Source organism: Oncorhynchus gorbuscha, linkage group LG19, assembly GCF_021184085.1.
Source record: "Oncorhynchus gorbuscha isolate QuinsamMale2020 ecotype Even-year linkage group LG19, OgorEven_v1.0, whole genome shotgun sequence".
NCBI lineage: Eukaryota > Metazoa > Chordata > Actinopteri > Salmoniformes > Salmonidae > Oncorhynchus > Oncorhynchus gorbuscha.
This window is the reverse complement of record NC_060191.1, coordinates 43,033,118-43,054,545: the sequence shown is the minus strand read 5'-3', so window position 1 is coordinate 43,054,545 and position 21,428 is coordinate 43,033,118. Positions and strand designations below refer to the sequence as shown.

General features: G+C 43.0%; 3 protein-coding genes across 10 annotated transcripts in view; 1 reads left to right on the top strand and 2 right to left on the bottom strand.

The window, feature by feature from the left end:
• LOC124006464 (arf-GAP domain and FG repeat-containing protein 1-like) overlaps positions 1–3,366 on the top strand; it is a 40,474-nt gene extending 37,108 nt beyond the window's left edge. For 6 of the 8 annotated variants that reach the window (XM_046316491.1, XM_046316493.1, XM_046316490.1 and 3 more), the window contains 4 exons: positions 935–982; positions 1,860–2,012; positions 2,121–2,215; positions 2,333–3,366. In XM_046316491.1, coding sequence (XP_046172447.1) covers positions 935–982; positions 1,860–2,012; positions 2,121–2,215; positions 2,333–2,392 — 356 coding nt within the window. In that variant the 3' untranslated portion in view covers positions 2,393–3,366. The remainder of the gene's footprint in view (positions 1–934; positions 983–1,859; positions 2,013–2,120; positions 2,216–2,332) is intronic. The other 2 variants (XM_046316495.1, XM_046316492.1) reach the window with 2 other exon arrangements.
• Positions 3,367–3,546: 180 nt separating this feature from the next.
• On the bottom strand, positions 3,547–17,422 carry slc19a3a (solute carrier family 19 member 3a). The gene is made up of 5 exons (XM_046316498.1): positions 17,077–17,422; positions 6,663–7,461; positions 5,802–5,994; positions 3,994–4,135; positions 3,547–3,886 (listed from the first exon to the last, which is right to left on the bottom strand). Exons 1-5 carry the CDS (start codon positions 17,269–17,271, stop codon positions 3,710–3,712), a joined length of 1,506 nt encoding a protein of 501 aa, XP_046172454.1. The 5' UTR covers positions 17,272–17,422; the 3' UTR covers positions 3,547–3,709.
• Positions 17,423–17,577: 155 nt separating this feature from the next.
• LOC124006467 (thiamine transporter 1-like) lies at positions 17,578–21,145 on the bottom strand. The gene is made up of 5 exons (XM_046316499.1): positions 20,862–21,145; positions 19,390–20,137; positions 19,032–19,224; positions 18,800–18,941; positions 17,578–18,520 (listed from the first exon to the last, which is right to left on the bottom strand). Exons 1-5 carry the CDS (start codon positions 21,006–21,008, stop codon positions 18,287–18,289), a joined length of 1,464 nt encoding a protein of 487 aa, XP_046172455.1. The 5' UTR covers positions 21,009–21,145; the 3' UTR covers positions 17,578–18,286.
• Positions 21,146–21,428: the final 283 nt, after the last annotated feature.

Genomic DNA, 21,428 nt, shown 5'->3' with positions numbered 1-21,428 from the left:
ACTACATACTGTTTAGATGGAACATACTGTTCACTAAAAATGTATGCAGTAAGCAACGGATTTCAACATACTAGACACGCATACTGAGAAGGCGTCATGTAATGCGCAATTGGGTTCCCCGCCATTTTTACATTACGTCTGATCACGTGGTAGTCTGAAAAGACATTTCTCTTCCTCAATATCATGCAGCGAATTCGTTCTAGACGAAAAGCCGAAGTGAGTGTGACGTCTTGGAATTGAACGCTTTCAAAATGTTCAAAATATCACATCCTCTAAGACATGTTATTTTGCTCAAACCCAATCAACGCACTATTCAGAACGCAAATACGGGTATACGGGCGTGGCCACTGTGTTAGATAAGAGGGGCGCACCCAAAGCGTCATGGGCAGCACCATTGCAAAGATACTAGATGAGCTCTGACGTACATCTCTATGACTAAAGCTGATCTAACTATCAGTGGTTAGTGGCCGTTTTGAGGTCGTGCAGAACAGCCATGCTGAAATCTCCCAAATGAACTGAGGCAGCTGATCATGTAAAAGGTTCTCTACGTCGCATAATAGCTTAGTAACCAACCGAAATCTCAAGTCCCTATTCTTGGATTACTTTCACGGAGGATGACTGAACTCCTGAAACCCTGTGAGAGGACTCGTGAGCACGAGTCATCAGAGGTCATAATGAGGTTACGAACCAGATGTCTTCACTTCATCGCTCAGCTAATTGTATTAATCTCTAAGTCGATTGCCGGTGGCTCGGCTGCTACAAGACGGCGACCTTATTCACTAACAATTGTCTGTAGCTAAATGAGGATCTAGTCCAAGTAGTAACAGTCTTTCATAGAGTAAATCAAAGAGACACTGATTGGTGACTGAGTGTTTCTGTAAAGAGAGTGCAAATGATAATGGCTCTGTCTGATTGCTCTCGTGATGCTGGACAGGCCTGTTTGGGGGTCTGCATGGGCAGGGTTACCCTCCAGCCCACTTTGGTAGGTCCCCTCCTCTTCCAGCTCACTCCTTTTCTCCTTCCTTCCCCTCCTCTCTGCCTCCCTGTGTCTTGACTCTGGCAGTGCTTCCTAGAGCTCTCCAGAGCGTCCTGTGACTGTCTCGCCGACTGTGCATGTGTTGTGTGCCCTGACCCCAGTGCTGCTTCTACTGTATCTGTGAGTGTGGGGGTCCTGATGCCTCAGCTGCCCTCACCAATCCCCCCCTCTACCCTCACTATTGCCCTCACTGATGCTCCCAGACTGTAGTGATGTGGCATCGCTGATTACCCCATCTTGCCCCTTGTTGGCCTAGAGAAATAGCCTTAGCTATTTAACAGTCGTAGCTTTTCAGACTATAGCTGTTGGCGGTATGTATGTCCTCCAGCTGAGCTCTGAGGTTGTAAACTGGTGTTGGAAGGACATCAAACTGCCAGATAACCATTTAAGAGTTTCCTTTAACTGCACAACCATCATGACTGTAAGCTTCTTATTGTTTCTCACCTTCCTGGATTCTGTACACTGCCTTTGCTAAGAGTGCTTCTACCCTGAGTGCTTTAGTACTGTAGCTGTGTGCTAGATGCTGTCTAATTTAATTCTGATTATGTTATGGATAGAGCTAGTCTCTGTAGGTGTTTTGTTGTTGCTGTGTTTGTTTGTGTTTTTAAGTGTAAAGGTGTTTTTAGTTCAGGTTGTGTGCCGATGTTAGCCTGGCGTCAGGTGTGATTATAGCTTGACGAGGTAGGTAGGGGGGTGTGTGTGCGTGCAGATGTTTTGTGGTCTGCGTTAGCACTTAGCAGTGATCTTGTATAGTGTGAGCTCTGTGTAACTGATGTGATATTGTGTAGATTGAGTGTCCTCTCCTCTCCCGCCTATCTTGCAGCCACGTTTGGCACAGGGTCCATGAGCATGCCAGCCGGATTCAGGACCGCTGCTACCTACAACCTCCCCACCAGCTTCAGTGGGACCTTCCAACCTCCTTTCCCTGGCCAGGCCCCCTTCCCCCAGCCTCCGGCCTATCCCCAGCAACCCAACGGTGTGTGTGTGGGTGTTTGCATGGGTGCATGTTTGCTTTGCATGAAATTGTGTAGTGTACCCTTTTCATTTAAACCTTGATTATTCAACTCTTTCTCTGGTCCACCAGGAGTGGGGTTTTCAGCTTATGGACAGGCCAAGGCTGTGGTAACCCCCTTTGGACAGGCGATGGCCGCACCCGGGGTCTCTAGTAACCCCTTCTTGGTGAGTGGGACCATCAGGTGGTTTTCAACCAAATGTCCAGACTTGTTAGTTTCACTAGTGGTGATTTAATGGCTCCCCTTCCCTCTCTGTGTCTCTCTCTCTTTGTCGTCCTTCCAGGCGGGCGCCCCTTCAGGACATTACCCCTCAGGAAGCTCTTCAACAAATCCTTTCTTATAGCGCTGCTCCACCCAAACTTCCACCACTAGGGTGTTGTCAACTGGCGTGCTCCACTCTCACCTCTTGCACTGTTTTGTTTTACAAGACGCTTTAAAAAGACAGACACTGTTTCTAAAACTGGTATTTTGTATTATGTTTTAAGAACAATGATAACAACAAAGTGACGTAACTGACACCTTCCATGGCAACAAATCAAAACAACGTAAAGGTGTGTGGAGGGAGGGGTTGTTAGGGGCGGCAGGAAGCCTAGCGGTTAAGAGCGTTGGGGCAGTAACCGAAATGTTGCTGAATCGGTGGAAAATCTGCCGATGTGCCCTTGAGCAAGGCACTTAACCCTAGTTGCTCCTCCTGTAAGTTGCTCTGGGTAAGAGTGTATGCTAAATTACTTAAATGTAAATGTGTTAAAGGGACAGGGTCTCATCCTCTATCTAACCTGTGAACTGGCCCGGACTCAGCTGAGGCATATGTATATTCAAACTGGCTGATACTAAGTTATTGCAAAATATTCCCATTCATTACACTGGAATTTTGTAAATATTTTTTTCTTAGTGGAAATTAGCTCTGTGCATATCCGTATTTGTACATTTAACACAAGTTTAAGGGCAGAAATGTTATTTGGAAAAGCTGAGAAGACTGCTTTGAGTTGCTTTATTTGTAAAGAGGAACCAAAAGGGGTTTGTGCAGCATGATATCGGTAGGACTATTTTTACAGAGAAAAAGAGAACATGCATTTCATCATTTATTACAGAAGCGGGGGAGGAGTCTCTCCTCTTCTGTGATTGGCCCCAAGGGCAGAGGCTCCACTTGGAAGGGAATTGGCTCTCACCTATGCTCTGACCTGTCCAGGTGGTTTACCACAATATAGACTGAAGACCACTGACTTTGGGTGTTAAAGAGATTTAAGTTAATGTGTTTGTGTGTGTGTATATATATATATATATTAAAATGAATTTTAACTAAAAAGAATGACCAAACCATGCCTTTAAATTGCTGCACTGTACATCTCCATTTTCATATTTAAATATTTGATCTATATATATATATATATATATATGTCACTATGAAGATGTTGCAGTCTGAATGTGGAGATCTTGCTCAGGAGTATAGCTGCTGGAATAACCCATAGACTGTGTAAAAAATATCAAATAACAGACTGGAATGTCATCGGTGTCTAATTCAGTAGGGCACAATGTACCAAAATGTTTTGTAACAGAAAACAAATGTGCTTTATTTTTGGACACATTCAGGTAGAAACTCCCCATTTCAAAACATTTTCTCCCATTCTGTGCCTACCAAACACGACCCAGGGCCCAGTGGTCAGTCTCGTCTGCTCAGTCTTTGTTCAGGGCAAGTGTCACCGTCTTTCAGACTTGGAGGCTGCTCCTCTGCAGTGGTGGAGTCTCTGTGGCTTTGCCGCACTCTCATTATCGTGTACACACCTCTCAGAAAGAAAATGACAGCGATGGCTGAGAAGTAGCTTCCATAAATGATGAACTGCAAGAAAGAGTGGAGAGAGGTATGTTTTTTCCCCCCCTTATTCTTCAGTTGTAGGGCTAGCAAGCAGGTCTTTTTATCCTGTGACACTTGAACTGTTAACTCACCTGTGGGATGATGCCCAAGCCCAGCCCCCTGCCATCCACCACAACAGATGTGACGATAGTCTGAAGGACCAAAGCCCCAAAGTTGTTTGCTCCAAAGATCAGTGCATATCTCTCCATAGAGAGATCAGTAGCAATTTGGAACCTGGGAGGAAAGAGGGCACATGTTTTTCTTCTACCAAATATTTCAGGTTAATTGTTTTACATTTCAGATCTAAAAAGGTTTCCACGTCCAAGGCCATTTAGTTTTTTAAAGATCCAGCTATATCCCACAATCTAAAATGAATAGAATAAATAGATATGGAACATTAGTCTCTACTCCACATTTTGCAGCCAGGTATTTGTTCAGAGATTCTGCTTTGACAGAGGTATGTCTACAGATATCCTTTTGACCTTTGCTTAATTCCCTCATAATTCCACCACCTTCACGCATGATGAAACAATTAATGGTGTCGAGCAACCTGTCTGTTCTGAGAAATGTAATTTTTTTCCCCCAAATAGAAATAAACCATTCTCCATGCACTGTAATTTTACAAATTGATAAGCTCTAGGTAAATGACTGAGTTGTTGAGATAAGGGGATTGTAAATATATTTTGCCCTCTGATTGCTGGAGACAAACGTGAAACCAGTCATATGCCAGAAAACTGGAATATATCAATTTTCCCACTGATGCTTATGAAATGCTGGTATTATAACCTGCAGGGATGCAATATGGAGACTCAAACTATCGGCATCTGTAGACATGCGCATATGACAGTATAGTGCCAAACCTACCAAGTTGATTTATGATTTCTAGAATGTTTGAATTATAGAATGTTTGAATGAATACTTTTCACTGTATTCTTTTTACAATTTGTATTGTGTTAAATATTTGCCACAATCGGTAGCCACCGTCAGTTATACCAATACATTTATAACTCCCTTTAGTGTTAGTTTCTTTACATTTGACATCATTTCATTCCATTGTTCATTTACCATTCATCTGTCACATTTGTGCGGTTGTTCCTGAGGTTCGCTAGTAATAGTGGACCATATTAGGCTAACATTACAATTGGCAATGTAGCCTATTTGAATCGTTATGGGACGCAGACCACATGTAGCCGTTTACACCTGGTGCATGGTTCACAACGACTGGACCCTTTGTCATCACAGTTCCATGATTATTGGGGATGATTAAGGATACAAGAGTATTTTTTTTACATTTACCAATTGGTGCTGAAAAGGAGACCAATACGAGTGTATTTACAAGGCTTTCTTTCATTGATCCCTAATATTCTGAATGTTCTCTCCATATTATACTCTAGTAACTCTGTGGAGAGAATTGAAATTAAAGCTACCCCAATTTTAAATGGATGGCATTAGATAAATGTACTGACCCATATTGAATGAAAATTCCACGAGAAAATGTTTGGCCTGCAAGTAGGAGGGTTTTCAGCGGTTGAATGAAATGTATTCGGCGTATGCAAGGGAACCCCGCCTGCAAAGCCAGCATAAGGTAAGTCTGAATAGTAACTATTAGGAAAGGCGTAGTAGTTTGAATCGGGCACCATGTAATTATCTTTTCCATTAATTTGGGCATGAGATGTTTAACTAGATCTATTTACATAACCAATGGTGTGGGATGGGCACTCATATTGACATTAGACAACTTTGGAGGTATGAAAACATCTGATTGAGGAGTGTACGGTCCCTGTAACATGTGTCCCTTTAACAATTGACCATCAAAAGGGAATTTCTAAATGTGAAATGAGGCATACTGTTCTTCAGACGGCAGCAGTTCTTAATGTATCATTACTGTATTTGCACTCACATGGCTATGGTGATAAGCAGAATGTAGAGGCACTTGAAGACAATGTAGCCAGCGTAGCAGGCCCAGATGTTGGCTGTGAAAGTCATTGTGAAAAGGGCTGCAGCTCCCAGGCCAGAGAATGAACCCAGAGCCAACTCTCCCCACTGGGCCCAATCCACCTGGGTGAAACCAAAACCATAGGCTGTCGCTGCTCCTGCAAGAAACACAATGCTCTGAGCCCTAACATTTTACTTTGTTGCAATATACCTTTGTGAGGGGGGTGGCAGGTAGCCTAGTGGTTAGAACATTGGACTTGTAACCGAAAGGTTGTAAGATCAAATCCCCGAGCTGACAAGGTAAAAAACTGTTGCTCTGCCGCTTAACTAGGCAAGTCCGTTAAGAACAAATTCTTATTTTCAATGACTGCCTAGGAACAGTTCCTAGGCCGTCCTAGGTCCTGGATGGCTTCCTGCCAATACCATTGGCAGGAAGCCAGGCGGTGTCAGAGGAAGGCCCTAAAAGCTGCCAAAGACTCCAACCACCCTAGTCATAGACTGTTCTCTCTGCTACTGCACAGCAAGCGGTACCGGTTGTCTAGGTCCAAGAGGCTACCTCCAAGCCATAAGACTCCTGAACAGCTAATCAAATGGCTGCCCAGACTAATTTGCATTACCTACATGTACATATTACCTAAATTACCTCTACTAACCGGTGCCTCCCTCCGCACACTGACTCTGTGCCACTATGTTAACTAACTTTGCCTCCCTGGGAAGTTCTGGCCTGGCACAGGACGTGGGTCGCAGTCAGAGCCGACTCGAACTGCACACACAACGTTTCATGGCGGCGCCAGGAAATGGGTCTAAAGCGTTTTTGGCTACTCACCAAATAGGTTGGACACAGCTTCCACCCCTCCATTGTAGACTGTGAAGTTCTGGGATGGCTCTACGTGCTGCCACAGCACCTGAACATAGTTGACTGTCTGGTTATAGCCACAGGTGGCAAGTGCCCACCACACTGACCAGTACAGCAGTTCCCTGGTAGAGTAACACTGGAGGAAGTCTCTCCACAGCTGGATAAGAACCTGGCTGCAGCTCCTAGTTCTCACTGGCTCCTCAGGGGACTCTGCCATTTCCCCATCACCTGCACACATGTCCTCTCTTCCTAGGGCCTCTGGTAGTTCTTGGGTGTCCAGTTCTTCTACATTTCCAGTTTCATGCCTCTCCTGACTCCGATGGAAGAACATGCTTCTCTGTGGCATGGGCAGGAAGAGGGAAGTCACAAGGGCGATGGAGATCAACACCAGGGTAAGTACCAGGATGTTGTTGTAGGACATGAGGTTGAAACTGACCAGCAACTGTCCCAGCACAGATCCCATTGTGTAGCCTAGCAGCTGTACACTACGGCAGTAGGATGTAGCTTTGCGGTAGTGTTTCAGCTCCGCTATGCTGTAGATGTATGAAAAGTAGGCCACCTCGCTGGCTGTCACCACGGCGTAGGCAAACTGCATTGCCTGCATGGCTGCCACTCCCTGCAACCAGAGCAGCATTGCCGTGGTAACAAAGAGGTTGATGCACTGGAACACCACGACGGGCTTGTAGCGCAGCCAATCGGTGAGCAGGAAGACTGGCACCAGCACAGCCAGGTAGGAGTATGTCCACACAGGGAAAATCTCATTGGTCACCTGAGGTAAATTAAATGGTAATGATGTCAAAGACTGGTGGTGTGTTCATATTGGTGAGTCTGAGAAATTAATTAGAGTCGGAAAGACCCACTAAATGACCCTCCAAATCGGAGTTCCAAGTGGGAAACTCAGACCAGAATGAATGACGATGCCTGACCTTTCACCTTCAGATCAAAAGATGGCGGACATAGCCATTTACAACCTTAGTAATGTGTCCAATAGTCTATGGCTTGACACATTGTCAACGTAAGCAAGCTAACTCATTTATTAGCAACATTATCTTGCTTAGCCATCTAGTTTCTCGTCAGTTTAATCGTTTTTCAGATTTCAAGCACTCAAATGCATTCATGATGACATCCAGAGTTCACCAATTGGGAGCTATGAGTTCCCCAAAAGCATTGGTAGGGTCCACTGACGGCACGTTCCAAGAATACTTTCTTTATATTTCTTCACGTCATTCAATACATTGCACTTTTTTATCAAGCAGGCAATAAAGGGATCATAACACCTGGTACATTGACTCATAATGATTAGGGTAACACAGTGACACAGTCAAAACCATGTCATATGTGTAACTTGTCATGACACATACAGCATCTTTAGACCTGTTACAAGTCTGTGAGAGCCAGAAATCTTGCTTGTTTGTAGGTGACTAAATACTTATTTTCCACCATAATTTGCAAATAAATTCATGAAAAATCCTACAATGTGATTTTCTGGATTTCTTTTCTCTTTTCTTACCTTTATTTAACCAGGCAAGTCAGTTAAGAACATATTCTTATTTTCAATGACGGCCTGGGAACAGTGGGTTAACTGCCTGTTCAGGGGCAGAATGACAGATTTGTACTTTGTCAGCTCGGGGGGTTTGAACTCACAACCTTCCGGTTACTAGTCCAACGCTCTAACCACTAGGCTACGCTGCCGCCCCCATTTTGTCTGTCATAGTTGAAGTGTACCTATGATGAAAATTACAGGCCTCATATTTTTAAGTGGGAGAACTTGCACAATTGGTGGCTGACTAAATACTTTTTTGCCCCACTATATATTGCATTATTTTATGGCTGGTATTGACGCCTACATATAAGTGTCAACCTACCACACAAAGCAAAACATTGCATTTCCTTGTCATAGCCTACTTGTCAAAAGTATGCCCCTTGTTATATAATATTTTCTGAAAATGACCATATTAAATTACCATTGTAATTGCTCACAAATTGATGTCAGACATGCACCTACCACAATGCTCTGTTGCTGATGACTGGACTGAAAGCAGGAGCAGATTTCAGGAGAAGTATTGATGACTCTTTGATTGATGACTGACATAAGGGCATGTACGTGATAGGCCTATCTGGCTTATATGATTACGTTGGTCATAATGCTTCTAGGCAGTGTCAAAGTGTATTTTCTTAGTCCAAGTAAAGTGACACAGGAGGGTCAAAAGGATTCTTGACAGTGTATTTTAGTTCAAATCGATGAAAAAAGCATGACAGTGAACAGAATTCATTACAACAACAAATTACTTAAGAAATAAACTTTCAAATGAGAGGATACTTCTTGGGTGGGAAAAAACATATTGTTTTGACACTTATGTAGTTGTCAATATATTCACAACTGGTCACACAATATATGGGTCATAACAGTGTTATGACCATATTATGACAGGTTGTTACAAGTTATGTCAGCTGTTATGACATTAAGACATGGATATGACCTTATCATAACATGTTATGACGCTGGGTGTCAACTAAAGGGTTCCCCTGATTAGAAATACAGTAGATTGGTATGGTATTGGTTGAGATTATAAATATAAATCAATTGCTTGACAAAGAACCCAATGCTCACTCTGACAGAGCTCCAGAGCTCCTCTGTGGAGATGGGAGAACCTTCCAGAAGGACAACCGTCTCTGCAGCACTCCACCAATCAGGCCTTTTTGGTAGAGGGGCCAGACGGAATCCACTCCTCAGTAAAATGCACATAACAGCTCGCTTGGAGTTTGCCAAAAGGTACCTGAAGGACTCTGACCACGAGAAACAAATTCTCTGGTCTAATGAAATCAAGATGGAACTCTTTGGCCTGAATGCCAGGCGTCACATCTGGAGGAAACCTGGCACCATCCCTACGATGAAGCATGGTGGTGGCAGCAGGATCGAGGGAAAGAAGAACAGAGCAAACTACATAGAGATCTTTGATGAAAACCTGCTCCAGAGCGCTCAGGACCTCAGACTGTGGCGAAGGTTCACCATCCAACAGGACAACGACCCTAAGCACACAGCCAAGACAACGCAGGAGTGGCTTTGGGACAACTCTCTAAATGTCCTTGAGTGGCAAAGCCAGAGACCGGACTTGAACCCAATCGAACATCTCTGGAGAGACCTGAAAACACCTATGCAGCAATGCTCCCCACCCAACCTGAAAGAGCTTGAGAGGATCTGCAGAGAAGAATGGGAGAAACTCCTCAATTACACCTGTGACAAGCTTGTAGCGTCATACCCAAGAACTTGAGGCTGTAATCGCTGCCAAAGGTGCTTCAACAAAGTACTGAGTAAAGGGTCTGAATACTTGTTTCCTTTTTTTTATACATTTGCAAAAAAAATCTAAATAGTTTTTGCTTTTTCATTATGGAGTATTGTTTGTAGATTGATGGAATAAAACAATTTAATCAATTTTAGAATAAGGCTAACGTTACAATGTGGAAAAAGTCAAGGGGTCTGAATCATTTCTAAATGTACCGTATGTAACAAGCTGTGGGATTAATGTGACACTCTTCAAGAGTAAAAAAAAAATAAGGGTAATTGCAAAATGTTATGATTTGAAAAAATTCACAACAAATATTTCCATTTTTATCTTATGAATTTCATATTGACCAAAACTCTAAATTGACCAACATTAATATACAGGGCTGGGAAAAGGTATTTGCCCACTTTCTAATGAATCGTATTAGATCTTCAACCAAAACCTAATATTAGATAACGGAAACGTGTGAACAAATAACACAACAATTGCATACTTATTTAATTAATTTCATAAACAAAGTTATGTAACACCCAATGCCCCTGTGCGGTGTTATTGTGCAGTGCTTATGCAGGTTGAGGAGTAATGCTGGGAAAGGTACTTTCTTGTATACTAGAGCCTCAGAGTGGAATGTGTAGCCTTTTCCCAAAAAAAACGATGTCCTCTCTGGGCAGCTTTAAAAGTAAAGTTAAACACCGTTGTATTCTGTGCCCATATGAATGTACCCTACGATGCAACTGCAATGATTAGATGTTATGTTTTATTATCTAGCTGTCATACTGTGTTCAACCGTGCTTGATCTTAGCCATCGTGTTTCAAGAGGACCACAATAGAAATAAATCCCAAACTTTGTGTTATTTTATTTTATTCATGTGCATGTATGGCTTTTTTCAAGATGTATGGGTCCTTTATTTATTTTTTAAATGGTCAAATTAATAACATAAACTAAAACTCAAGACCGGTCAGGTAAAAAACTTTATCAGCTTCCACTCAATGTAGGAGAGTACCTTTAGTAAAACACAACGGGCCAGTGGAAACTGGTGGAAGTAGAGGTGGGTATACACAGGTAAAAGCCGTATACCCCCCTTTTTTAGTGGGCATTGCTTATACTCACTTCTTCATCTTTACCGATGCGTGTCAAAGTAGTATAGTGGAGGTATACGATTGATCAATTATGTAGTACAATAGAGAAAGTATGCACAAAGTAGCCTACACGATCGCAAAGCACGTGAAATACAGTGTATTCACATGCGCGCCGCACACAGCCTCGTTTCAACGGAATAGAATCTGTAGGCAGCAAGAGTGTGCAGCTCCCAAATGGTTTTGGCATGGAGCAGCTCACAGAAGATTGACATCGGTAGCTGGTAGGGTAGGAAAGACGTTTCAACTTATATTTACACGTAACTGCTAACTAAGGCAACAATGGGTTTGCAAACCAGGTATTGAACAGGTTTAGTCCAAAGTGTTGGTTAGTAGGCTATTTGTCATCATGTACTGTTTGCATCAGGGACGTAGACATGGATGAGCCTGGGTGGACAGAGGCCCACCCACTGGGGAGCCAGTCCCTGACAGGCCCACCCAATCAGATTGATGTGGTTTAAGCATTGCTGTGGACTCTTAGACCATGAAATGTTTGTATTTTCTCTATTAACAAAGTGTGTTTTTTAGAGTGGAAATCTGAAAAATATACAGGAAAACTCATTAAAAAAAAGGAAAACCTACGATATTTCACAAAGGGTGCCTTTCTTTCGCTGGGCGGGCCGTTTGGGAACGTTTTGGCAAAATTTGAGTATACCTACTTCTCCAGGCACTGCATAGGGCCGATGGAAAGACAACAGTCACGAACAGCATGATGTTAAAGGATAAGCAGTCCATAAACTCGGACATAATAAGCCAGTAGGTACCAATCATAAGAATACAAAAATACAACCATTAAGTATTTATTTCCCAATCTAACGTTGCAACTATTACTTCCCATTTTTTTTTAAAGAAGTTATATTTGACTAACGCTCCATGACGTACACTAAGGAAGAAATTGTTGGCTGAATAGATGGGTGCAGTTCAATGCATGAATAATAGGATTCACCATTACATTTCTTGGTCGTCTACATTTTTTTGCTATCAGGTTGTAAATCACAGCTTGACACTCAGCTGGCCTGGAACATTGTTGCCTGCATTCGGCATGCACTGTTTCAGTTTCAATGACTGAATAGTCTGGACAAAAATGGACGAAAGTAACTAAGGCAGTGTTGCCAATTTAGCGACTTAGTCGCTATATTTAGCAAGTATTCAGACCCCTTTTTCTGGTGTTATTGGAGACTTTTGGAGACAGACGTGAAAGCACATCTTTCTTACGCTTCTCAATGAGCAGCAGGTGCTGCCGTGGACCTCGTCGTCGCCCCCGTCCCCCCGTCCTAAAGCACACAGACATCCCAGTCCTCACACAGCAGTCCCTCCCAGCTGCAGGCAGAGCAGGAGATGTTCAACCCTCCGTGTCCAGACTTCAAATGAATCGCGCATGCGGGAAGCCGCAGCAGGCTGATCCCTCCCTGAAAATGAATCGCGCATGCGGGAAGCCACAGCAGGCTGATCCCTCCCTGGTTTACATTCAGGGCGGGATGTAAATGTAAAATGTTCTTTGTCTAAAATAAATCACTGCAACACAACTATGGCTGGGAATGTCAAAATAAAACTAGCCAGGGCAAGTCAGTTGTAATGTGGCTAATAGGCTAGCGTATCTATTTATGTAGCAAGCTAAAAACACAGAGCCTAACGTTAGGTCGATATCTAGCTAGCTGCTAGGAGGATGTAATGTCAAGCCATTGGAGGAGTGGGTAACATACATTTTCGGTGTTATACACAGCTAGAGATGCAGGTGTCATTTGGTTAGCTAGCAATAACTTGAATGACTGTTAGCATATCTCTTGCCTTCACAAATTCACTCTGGCTATCTATTCCGATTTCAGAGCATTCTCCTCAGTCTGAGTGTGCCAGAGTGCAGAACAACTGATGAATTTACGAACGCGCAACAACTAATGAATATGACTGGTGTCCGTAAACATAGGCAAAAAAAGTAATAGTTAGTGAAGAACGCTCTAGATAACAAGTAAACCAGCTCTGCTACGGCGACTACAATGGTCAGAGTGCGGTGTTCTCTCAATTGTGTCGAAGTAGCAAGCTAGCCAACTTTAGCCAGTTAGCTTGGATGCTTGTCTGGGACAAGCATGCATTGGCAGGCAAGCTCCAGAAAGATGAGGCCACAATTCAAATCAAATATACCTTTTCATGGTTGTTTGAGCAATAGGACTGTAATAGGACTCCCATGGTGTTTACATACTTGCAGAAGTGTTTTTTTGGCAAATGCGTTCTAAATTATCTAAATTCATGATGTTGCAACAGCCTGCAAAGTCCAGTTCAAAGTGAATGATGGCAGGCCCGTGTGGCAAATTACTTGTTTGTATAAAGGTCTACTGTAGCTCTGAATGGCTTACACGCACAGGTCTGTGTAGACTCCGGTCATGGACCAGAGATGTTTTTATTTGGTTTTATTTTGTGCAGTGTCTTAATTGTCCAAATGCACAATCACTTTCCCGCTCTATTTTGCTATAGAATTTTCACATTTTTTTTAAATATTTTTATTTATTTAACTTGCCAAGCCAGTTAAGAACAAATTCTTATTTACAATGACTGCCTACCCCGGACAAACCCTCTCCTAACCCGGACGATGCTGGGCTAATTGTGTGCCGCCCCATAGGACTCCCGATCACGGACGGTCGTGATACAGCCCGGGATCGAACCAGGGTCTGTAGTGATACCTCTAGCACTGAGATGCAGTGCCTCAGACCACTGTGCCACTCGTGCCCCAAAATTCCTTAATTTCCATAATTCCCAAACATCCTAAGAATTTATGAAAAGGTGAAATTGACCATCTAAGTGATCAATTGTCACAATAAAATAAAAAAATATCATATTCCTGGGGGTGTATATGAAAAATTTGAATAAGATTCCATTTAGCTAAAATGCTGTCAGTTCCACTTTAGATGCAACAATGTTTCACACACACACAAGTTATTTTCAAAGAGATGGCAAACAGCAAGCACGTTGAATTAAAAAACAGTTCCACTCACCAGATGATAATTTGAAACTTAACTTGTTGAAAGTTAGAATCTAACAAATTAGCACCAACATCCTCTTTGATAACATCTGCTGCATCTCCTGCAAACTAGCCAACAAAAAAAGCTACCAAGACTGGGAAAACTACTGTTCACTATTGTGCAGTGACCTGTTGACCTTCAACAAGGCAGAAGTATTCATACGTTTTTGTAAAAACAGTCCCACTCAACTCAAAATGTGATTGGTTGATTCCACTGTTACTACAAAATTTTGCCCTAAAACAGTGGAATGGCAGAGGCCTTATCTAACTTCTGATGGCCTAGCCAGTGGCTGAATTAACTAGCTAGATTTATCTTCCCAGAGACCAACAAAGAAAAATCCTTCAGTGTTAACTCTTTCCTTTCCAACAAAAACTGAAGCCTATAAGAAAAGGAGGACTGAGCACGCCCCCATTCTTATCAACGGGGCTGTAGTGGAGCAGGTTGAGAGCTTCAAGTTCCTTGGTGTCCACATCACCAACAAACTATCATGGTCCAAACACACCAAGACAGTCGTGAAGAAGGCACAACAAAGCGTATTCCCCCTCAGGACACTGAAAACATTTGGCATGGGTCCTCAGATCCTCAAAAAGTTATACAGCTGCACCATCGAGAGCATCCTGACTGGTTGCATCACTGCCTGGTATGGCAACTGCTCGGCCTCCGACCGCAAGGTACTACAGAGAGTAGTGCGTACAGCTCAGTACATCACCGGGGCAAACCTTCCTACCATCCATCCAGAACCTCTATACCAGGCAGTGTCAGAGGAAAGCCCTAAAAATTGTCAAAGACTCCAGCTACCCTAGTCATAGACTGTTCTCTCTGCTACCACATGGCAAGCGATACCGGAGCGCCAAGACTAGGTCCAAAAGGCTTCTTAACTGCTTCTACCCCCAAGCCAATAGACTCTTGAACAGCTAATCAAATGGCTACCCAGACTATAGGTATTGTCCCCTCACCCCCTCTTTTAATCTGCTGCTACTCATTGTTTATCTATGCATACTCACTTTAACTCTACCTACATGTACATATTACCTCATTTATCTCGACTAACCGTTGCCCCCACACATTGACTCTGTACCGGTACCCCCTGTATATAGCCTCACTACTGTTATTTTACTGCGGCCTCTTTAAATATTTGTTATTTTAATTTATATTTTAATTTTTCTTAACTGCATTGTTGGTTTAGGGCTTGCAAGTAAGAATTTCACTGTAAGGTCTACACCTGTGATATTCGGGGCATTTGACAAATACGATTTGATTTGAGATTAAACCAGAACATCATTGAAAATAATAATAACATAATCATTATTTTTAGATTCTAATCATTATTTTATAAATCTCCAGCTTTCTCTGATGGCGTAGAAGGCCCATTGTTGCCCACTGCAGAGTGGCTTCTCTCAGCATGCATTTCTTCACTATTCTCAATGTCTGAAGAATCAATATATTCCAAATACAGTGGGCATAATGGGAACCATGTCATCCCAAAAGTTATACCTTTGACTCATCTGTCCATGGAACATTCTTCCAAGAGTCTTGATGATTGTCCAGGTGCTTACAGGTACTTTTTTGGCAAAAACTACAGTCAACTTTTTGGATGAGATGGGTCCCATTATGTCTGGCGAAAGCCAAACACTGCATTCCACAGTAAGAGCCTCATACCAACGGTCAAGCATGGTGATGGTAGTGTGATAGTTTGGGGATACTTTTCTGCCTCAGGACCCAGACATATTGCCTTAATAGAAGGAACCATGAATTCTGCTCTGCATCAGAGAATTCTACAGTAGAATGTCAGGCCATCTGTCTGTGAGCTGAAACTGAAGTTAAGTGACTGTCCCACTGGATGTCATAAGGTGATTGCACCAATTTGTAAGTCGCTCTGGATAAGAGCGTCTGCTAAATGACTTAAATGTAAATGTAAATGAAGCGCAGCTGGGTCCTGCAGCAAGACAATGATCCTAAACACACAATCAAGTGTACATGGTTAAAATGGTTCAAAAGTAACACATTTTAAGTTTTGTAATGGCCTAGTCAAGTCCAGACCTAATACCAATTGAGATGTTGTGTCAGGACTTCAAACATGCAGTCGCTGAGTTAAGGCAGTTCTGCGTGCAAGAGTGGGCCAAAAATCCTCCACAGCGATGTGGGAGACTGATCAACAACTACAGGAAGCAGTTATTTGCAGTCATTGCAGCTAAAGGTGACATAACCAGTTACTGAGTGTAAGAGGGCAATTATTTTTTCATACAGGGGAATTGGGTGTTGCATAACTTTCTTAATTAAATGAATAAAATAAGTACATTCTTTTATTTGTAAACTCCGGTTCCCTTTGTCTAATATTAGGTTTTGGTTGAAGATCTAACAACATTCAGTATCAAAAATAGTGAAAAGGGGAAAGTACTTTTCATGGCACTATAGGCTATTTATATTAATACTCAAAAGTATGAGTTTGACCTTTTCTTTTTTCTAAGGTATTCTCTTAGTTGTACTGCTAAACCTGATGTAAAGAAGTGACATTTTATATAATTACGTGAATATGTCTAAATACCAGGTAACCAGGTAACTAACCCCCGCATAGGAGCCTATACTTTTCTAAATCTTGTGAGAAAATACAATAAATCTTATCATCAACTATACAAATTAAAAATGGAGAACGTTCCAAAGGTCAAACATAAAAAAGAGAGGCTGTTAAGGATATTTACTTTAGGGTCTCAAAACCATTTTTTTTGTCAATAAAACCGATGATAATTGATTAATTTAAACAAACTTTTTAGGCATGTAGAGACACTAACCAAGCATTAGTATATTGAATAGCATTCCATTATCAGGCTGTTACAACTGAGCCTGTGTTACTTTGTTCCATGGTCTCCTCATAGATATAGTGCTGTTCAAAATCTCAAAACTGCGGGAATGACAACATTTTATTTACATTTTAGCACTGTAGTAGCTTACCTTTTCCACGGTCAGGTTTTTGTCTGGACCTGTCAGGTAAGGTATGAGGAAAGGTTCTATAGGTTTCACAGTACTGAAAAACCCATAGATGCACAGCAGAGTGGTGGGATAGCCCCATCCTGCCCTCCACCGCTTCAAAGCCTCCAGCCTCACAGATCCAAAGAGAGAGTCACCAGTGTCACCACACAACTTCATGACTTTCACGTGCTGAGGTTTTGCTGCTTTACCTGCTCAGATGAGTCTGCTCTTTCATGCCACATATGCAGGAGTTTACCTGCTCAAACTAAACTGTGTTACCTGTCCAGGCTAATCGTCTCCCTACTATAATACTGTAGTAGTAGCGTACTAGTCTCAGGTTGTGTGTGTGTAATCAATGAACTCTGTCTGTCAATCAACAACTTGCTCAAAGGGCACTGCTTCTGGTCCACTCGCATGTTCCTTCTAGAACTGAGACATGAGCTCAATAAATAAAACAAATAAATCATACCTGCACATCAGCTGTACACCTTATCTTTTTTAGTTTACTTATAGAGTAGTGTGAGTAGGCTAAATCATGCTTATGCAAAATGTACCCACTGGACAAAACTGCTTGAATAAGTGTTGTTTCTACGTCACAAACATGTGTGAGATCAAATAGTGACTAAAGTTCAGGGCAGGGTACTGTGCAGAGGCTGGCTAGTGGTGACTATTTAACAGTCTGATGGCCTTGAGATATAAGATGTTTTTCAGTCTCTTGGTCCCAGCTTTGGTCCTTGATGATCTTCTTTGCCTTCCTGTGACACCGGGTGCTATAGATGTCCTAGAGGGCAGGCAGTGTGCCCCCGGTGATGCATTTGGCAGACTGCACCACCTTTTGGAGAGCCCTGCGGTTGTGGACAGTGCAGTTAGCGTGCCAGGCGGGGATGCAGCCCGACAGGATGTTCTCAATGGTGCATGTGTAGAACTTTATGAAGGTCTTTGGTGCCAAGTCAAATTTCTTCAGCCTCTTGAGGCCTCTTGTGCCTTCTACACCACACTGTCTGTGTGGGTGGACCATTTCAGATTGTCCGTGGTTTGTACCCGAGGAACATTCATTTGTATTTTGATTATAAATACAAGTATACAGAGCAGCATGACATTCTATTTAAAGTAGATGTTTGGTGAGACACCTAGTCCCCCCCAGTTTTGGACAGATGAATGTCTATGGTCAGAACCGGTCAGATGAAAACACTTATACTTTGGGTTCTTCTTTTTGTTCCACTGCATGTTCAAGCTTGCAGTGGTGTACACGTGGTTGGGCTTGAAGGCTGCTCCTCTGCAGTGGTGTACACGTGGTTGGGCTTGGAGGCTGCTCCTCTGCAGTGGTGGAGTCTCTGTGGCTTTGCTGCACTCTCATTATCGTGTACACACCTCTCAGAAAGAAAATGACAGCGATGGCTGAGAAGTAGCCTCCATAAATGATGAACTGCAAGAGGAGTGGAAAAGCATTAAGCTTATTTTTCAGTTACACAGTTCAGATAAAAAATATATATGTTTTGAATTAGCCAGATATTTAACGCTGTCTCTTTGGACAAACATCAAGGACAGTTCATAACATCCAAGGCAAAAGTCCAAGGTACCTATTCATAATGTTGGATAATGATATTGTTGGATGGAATTGCACCATTGGGGGTTGTGGTGGAAGAGTCGGGGTCTAATGGTTTGTAGGAACTTGCCTCCTTTGACACTTGAAACTTTAACTCACCTGTGGGATGATGCCCAAGCCCAGCCCCCTGCCATCCACCACAACAGATGTGATGATAGTCTGAAGGACCAAAGCCCCAAAGTTGTTTGCTCCAAAGATCAGTGCATATCTCTCCATAGAGAGATCAGTAGCAATTTGGAACCTGGGAGGAAATGGTCACGTTTATTCTTGTCAAATAATCATTCAAGTTTGGCAGCTACATTTCTCTAATGGCAGTAATTCACAAACTCACATGGCAAATGTGATAAGCAGCATGTAGAGGCCCTTAAAGGCAACATAGCCGGCATAGCAGACCCAGATGTTGTCAGTGAAGGTCATGATGAACAGGGCTACAGCATCCAGGCCAGAGATGGAGCCCAGGAACAACTCTCCCCACTGGGCCCAGTCCACCTGGATGAAACCAATGCCATAGGCCGTCGCTGCACCTGTAAGACACACACATGATGTGATCAACTTACCAATAAGTAATTACATATTAGTAGTATGACTGCAGATTGACTGTTGGTGATGATGGATTATTAATGCCAGACAAACATCTACAAATACCTGATGGTCATGTGAACTCGAACAGTTGATGCTTCGCTACTCACCAAACAGATTGGACACAGCTTCCACCCCTCCGTTGTAGACTTGGACTTTCTGGGATGGCTGTACGTGTGCCCATAACACCTGTACATAGTTAATTGCCTGGTTGTAGCCGCAGGTAGCCAGTACCCACCATAATGACCAGTACAGCAGTGCCCTGGTTGAGTAGCACTGGAGAAAGTCTCTCCACAGCAGCAAAAATACCTGGCTGCAGCCCCTAGCCCTCACTGGCCCCTCAGTGGACACATCGCCTGCGCACATGTCCCCTCCTTCTGGGGTCTGTGGAGGGTCACTTTGACTCCGATGGAAGAACATGCTTCTCTGTGGCATGGGCAGGAAGAGGGAAGTCACCAGGGCGATGGAGATCAACACCAGGGTAAGTACCAGGATGTTGTTGTAGGACATGAGGTTGAAACTGACCAGCAACTGTCCCAGCACAGAGCCCACCGTGTAGCCTAGCAGCTGTACACTACGGCAGTAGGATGTAGCCTTTCGATAGTATTTCAGGTCCACTATGCTGTAGATGTATGAGAAGTAGGCCACCTCACAGGCCGACTTCACGCCGTAGAAGAACTGCATCGCCTTAAAGAATGCCACCTCCTGCACCAATAGCATCATCGCCCAGGTTATGAAGAGGTTGATGCACTGAAACACCACGACGGGCTTGTAGCGCAGCCAATCGGTGAGCAGAAAGACTGGCACCATCACAGCCAGGTAGGAGTATGTCCACACAGGGTAGATCTCGTTGGTCACCTGGTTTAGAGTGCAACACTGCTGTCTGTTTGGGAGGTTGCAACATTACAGAACATTCAGATAGAAAATGTATTGATTGTAGCGACCTTAACACAACACCTAGCGAGCAACGCAGCGACCTCATCAAGAGATTCAGATCTCTTGCCGTAAAGGCTAAGGTGTTGGGTTGACAGCCGCAAGGTCACAAGTTCAAACCCTGGTCCGCACTAGTTCCTGACCTCACTACATCAGTTGCGGCCATCAAAAACGTGGGGGCGAGAATGTGGTAATGTAGCGAGCACAATTCAACACCTAGCAACCTCATCAGGAGGTTTGGATCTCTTGGGATACATAAAGTGTTGGGTTGACATTCTTATGGTCCTGTGTTTTAAGGTTAAAGCCCAGGCTGGGACGACCCTCTGATTCGCTACAGTATTGTGTAAAACTGAAATGATTGTCATAGAATCAGGAATCGTGTCCACTCTGTTTATGACTTTGTTTTGTTCTGAACATTTCCCTTCACTGAATACACCCCCTGGTTTCAAGAGCGTTTTCTTCCTTGCTTTTCCTTTTCTTTATCAAGTTGGTAGGTAGTACAGTGGTCATAAACATGGTTGTGTTACTCATAAAGTTGTAAAGGCTCGGATTTAAAAATGTATATTTAAAAAATCGGTACCCTCCTCTAAAGAGAGTATAAGAGCATGAAGACAAGGCATTGAAATGTTTGTCCTGTAGTCTACTGTACCTGTTCCACCGTCAGGTTTTTGTCTGGACCAGTCAGGTAAGGGTAGATGAAGGGTACGAGAGGTTTCACAGTACTGAAGAACCCATAGACGCACAGCATAGTTGTGGGATAGCCCCATCCTGCCTTCCACCGCTTCACAGCATCCATCTTCACAGATCCACAAATAGCGATAGCCACTACTATCACCCATGCACGTTTCTATACTTCATACGAAAAGCAGGTTTATTGCTTTACCTGCTAAGGTTAGTCTGCTCTCTCACACGACTCTTAATCCAGCCTGTGTCTCCTCCCCATATGGAAGTCACCTCGGTTTGTTTGTGTAATCAGTGAGCTCAGTCTGTCAATCATCAACCTCCTCAATAAATGTATGTGATACCTAAAACGCTAAATAGATAATGCACAATTAACATGGCCATGACTATCAATTGAACACACCTTATCTTTTGGATGACTTAAAGAGAAGTTGGACAAAACGATGCTTACGCAACATTGGTTTTATTTTTAATTATAAATACAAGTATGTAACACCATGAAATTCAATGTTAGGGTGAACTCCTGAAGACTCCT

What these genes read in the sequence shown, in the direction of transcription:
- slc19a3a (XM_046316498.1), bottom strand. Translation starts at nt 17,271, where the DNA reads ATGAAGTTGTGTGGTGACACTGGTGACTCTCTCTTTGGATCTGTGAGG. An exon ending in AAAACCTGACCGTGGAAAAG is followed by an intron (nt 7,462 to 17,076) that starts GTAAGCTACTAC and finishes AATTTACCTCAG; the next exon opens with GTGACCAATGAGATTTTCCC. An exon ending in AGCTGTGTCCAACCTATTTG is followed by an intron (nt 5,995 to 6,662) that starts GTGAGTAGCCAA and finishes TGTTTCTTGCAG; the next exon opens with GAGCAGCGACAGCCTATGGT.
- LOC124006467 (XM_046316499.1), bottom strand. Translation starts at nt 21,008, where the DNA reads ATGGATGCTGTGAAGCGGTGGAAGGCAGGATGGGGCTATCCCACAACT. An exon ending in AAAACCTGACGGTGGAACAG is followed by an intron (nt 20,138 to 20,861) that starts GTACAGTAGACT and finishes ACTCTAAACCAG; the next exon opens with GTGACCAACGAGATCTACCC. An exon ending in GCTTGGGCATCATCCCACAG is followed by an intron (nt 18,521 to 18,799) that starts GTGAGTTAAAGT and finishes CTCCTCTTGCAG; the next exon opens with TTCATCATTTATGGAGGCTA.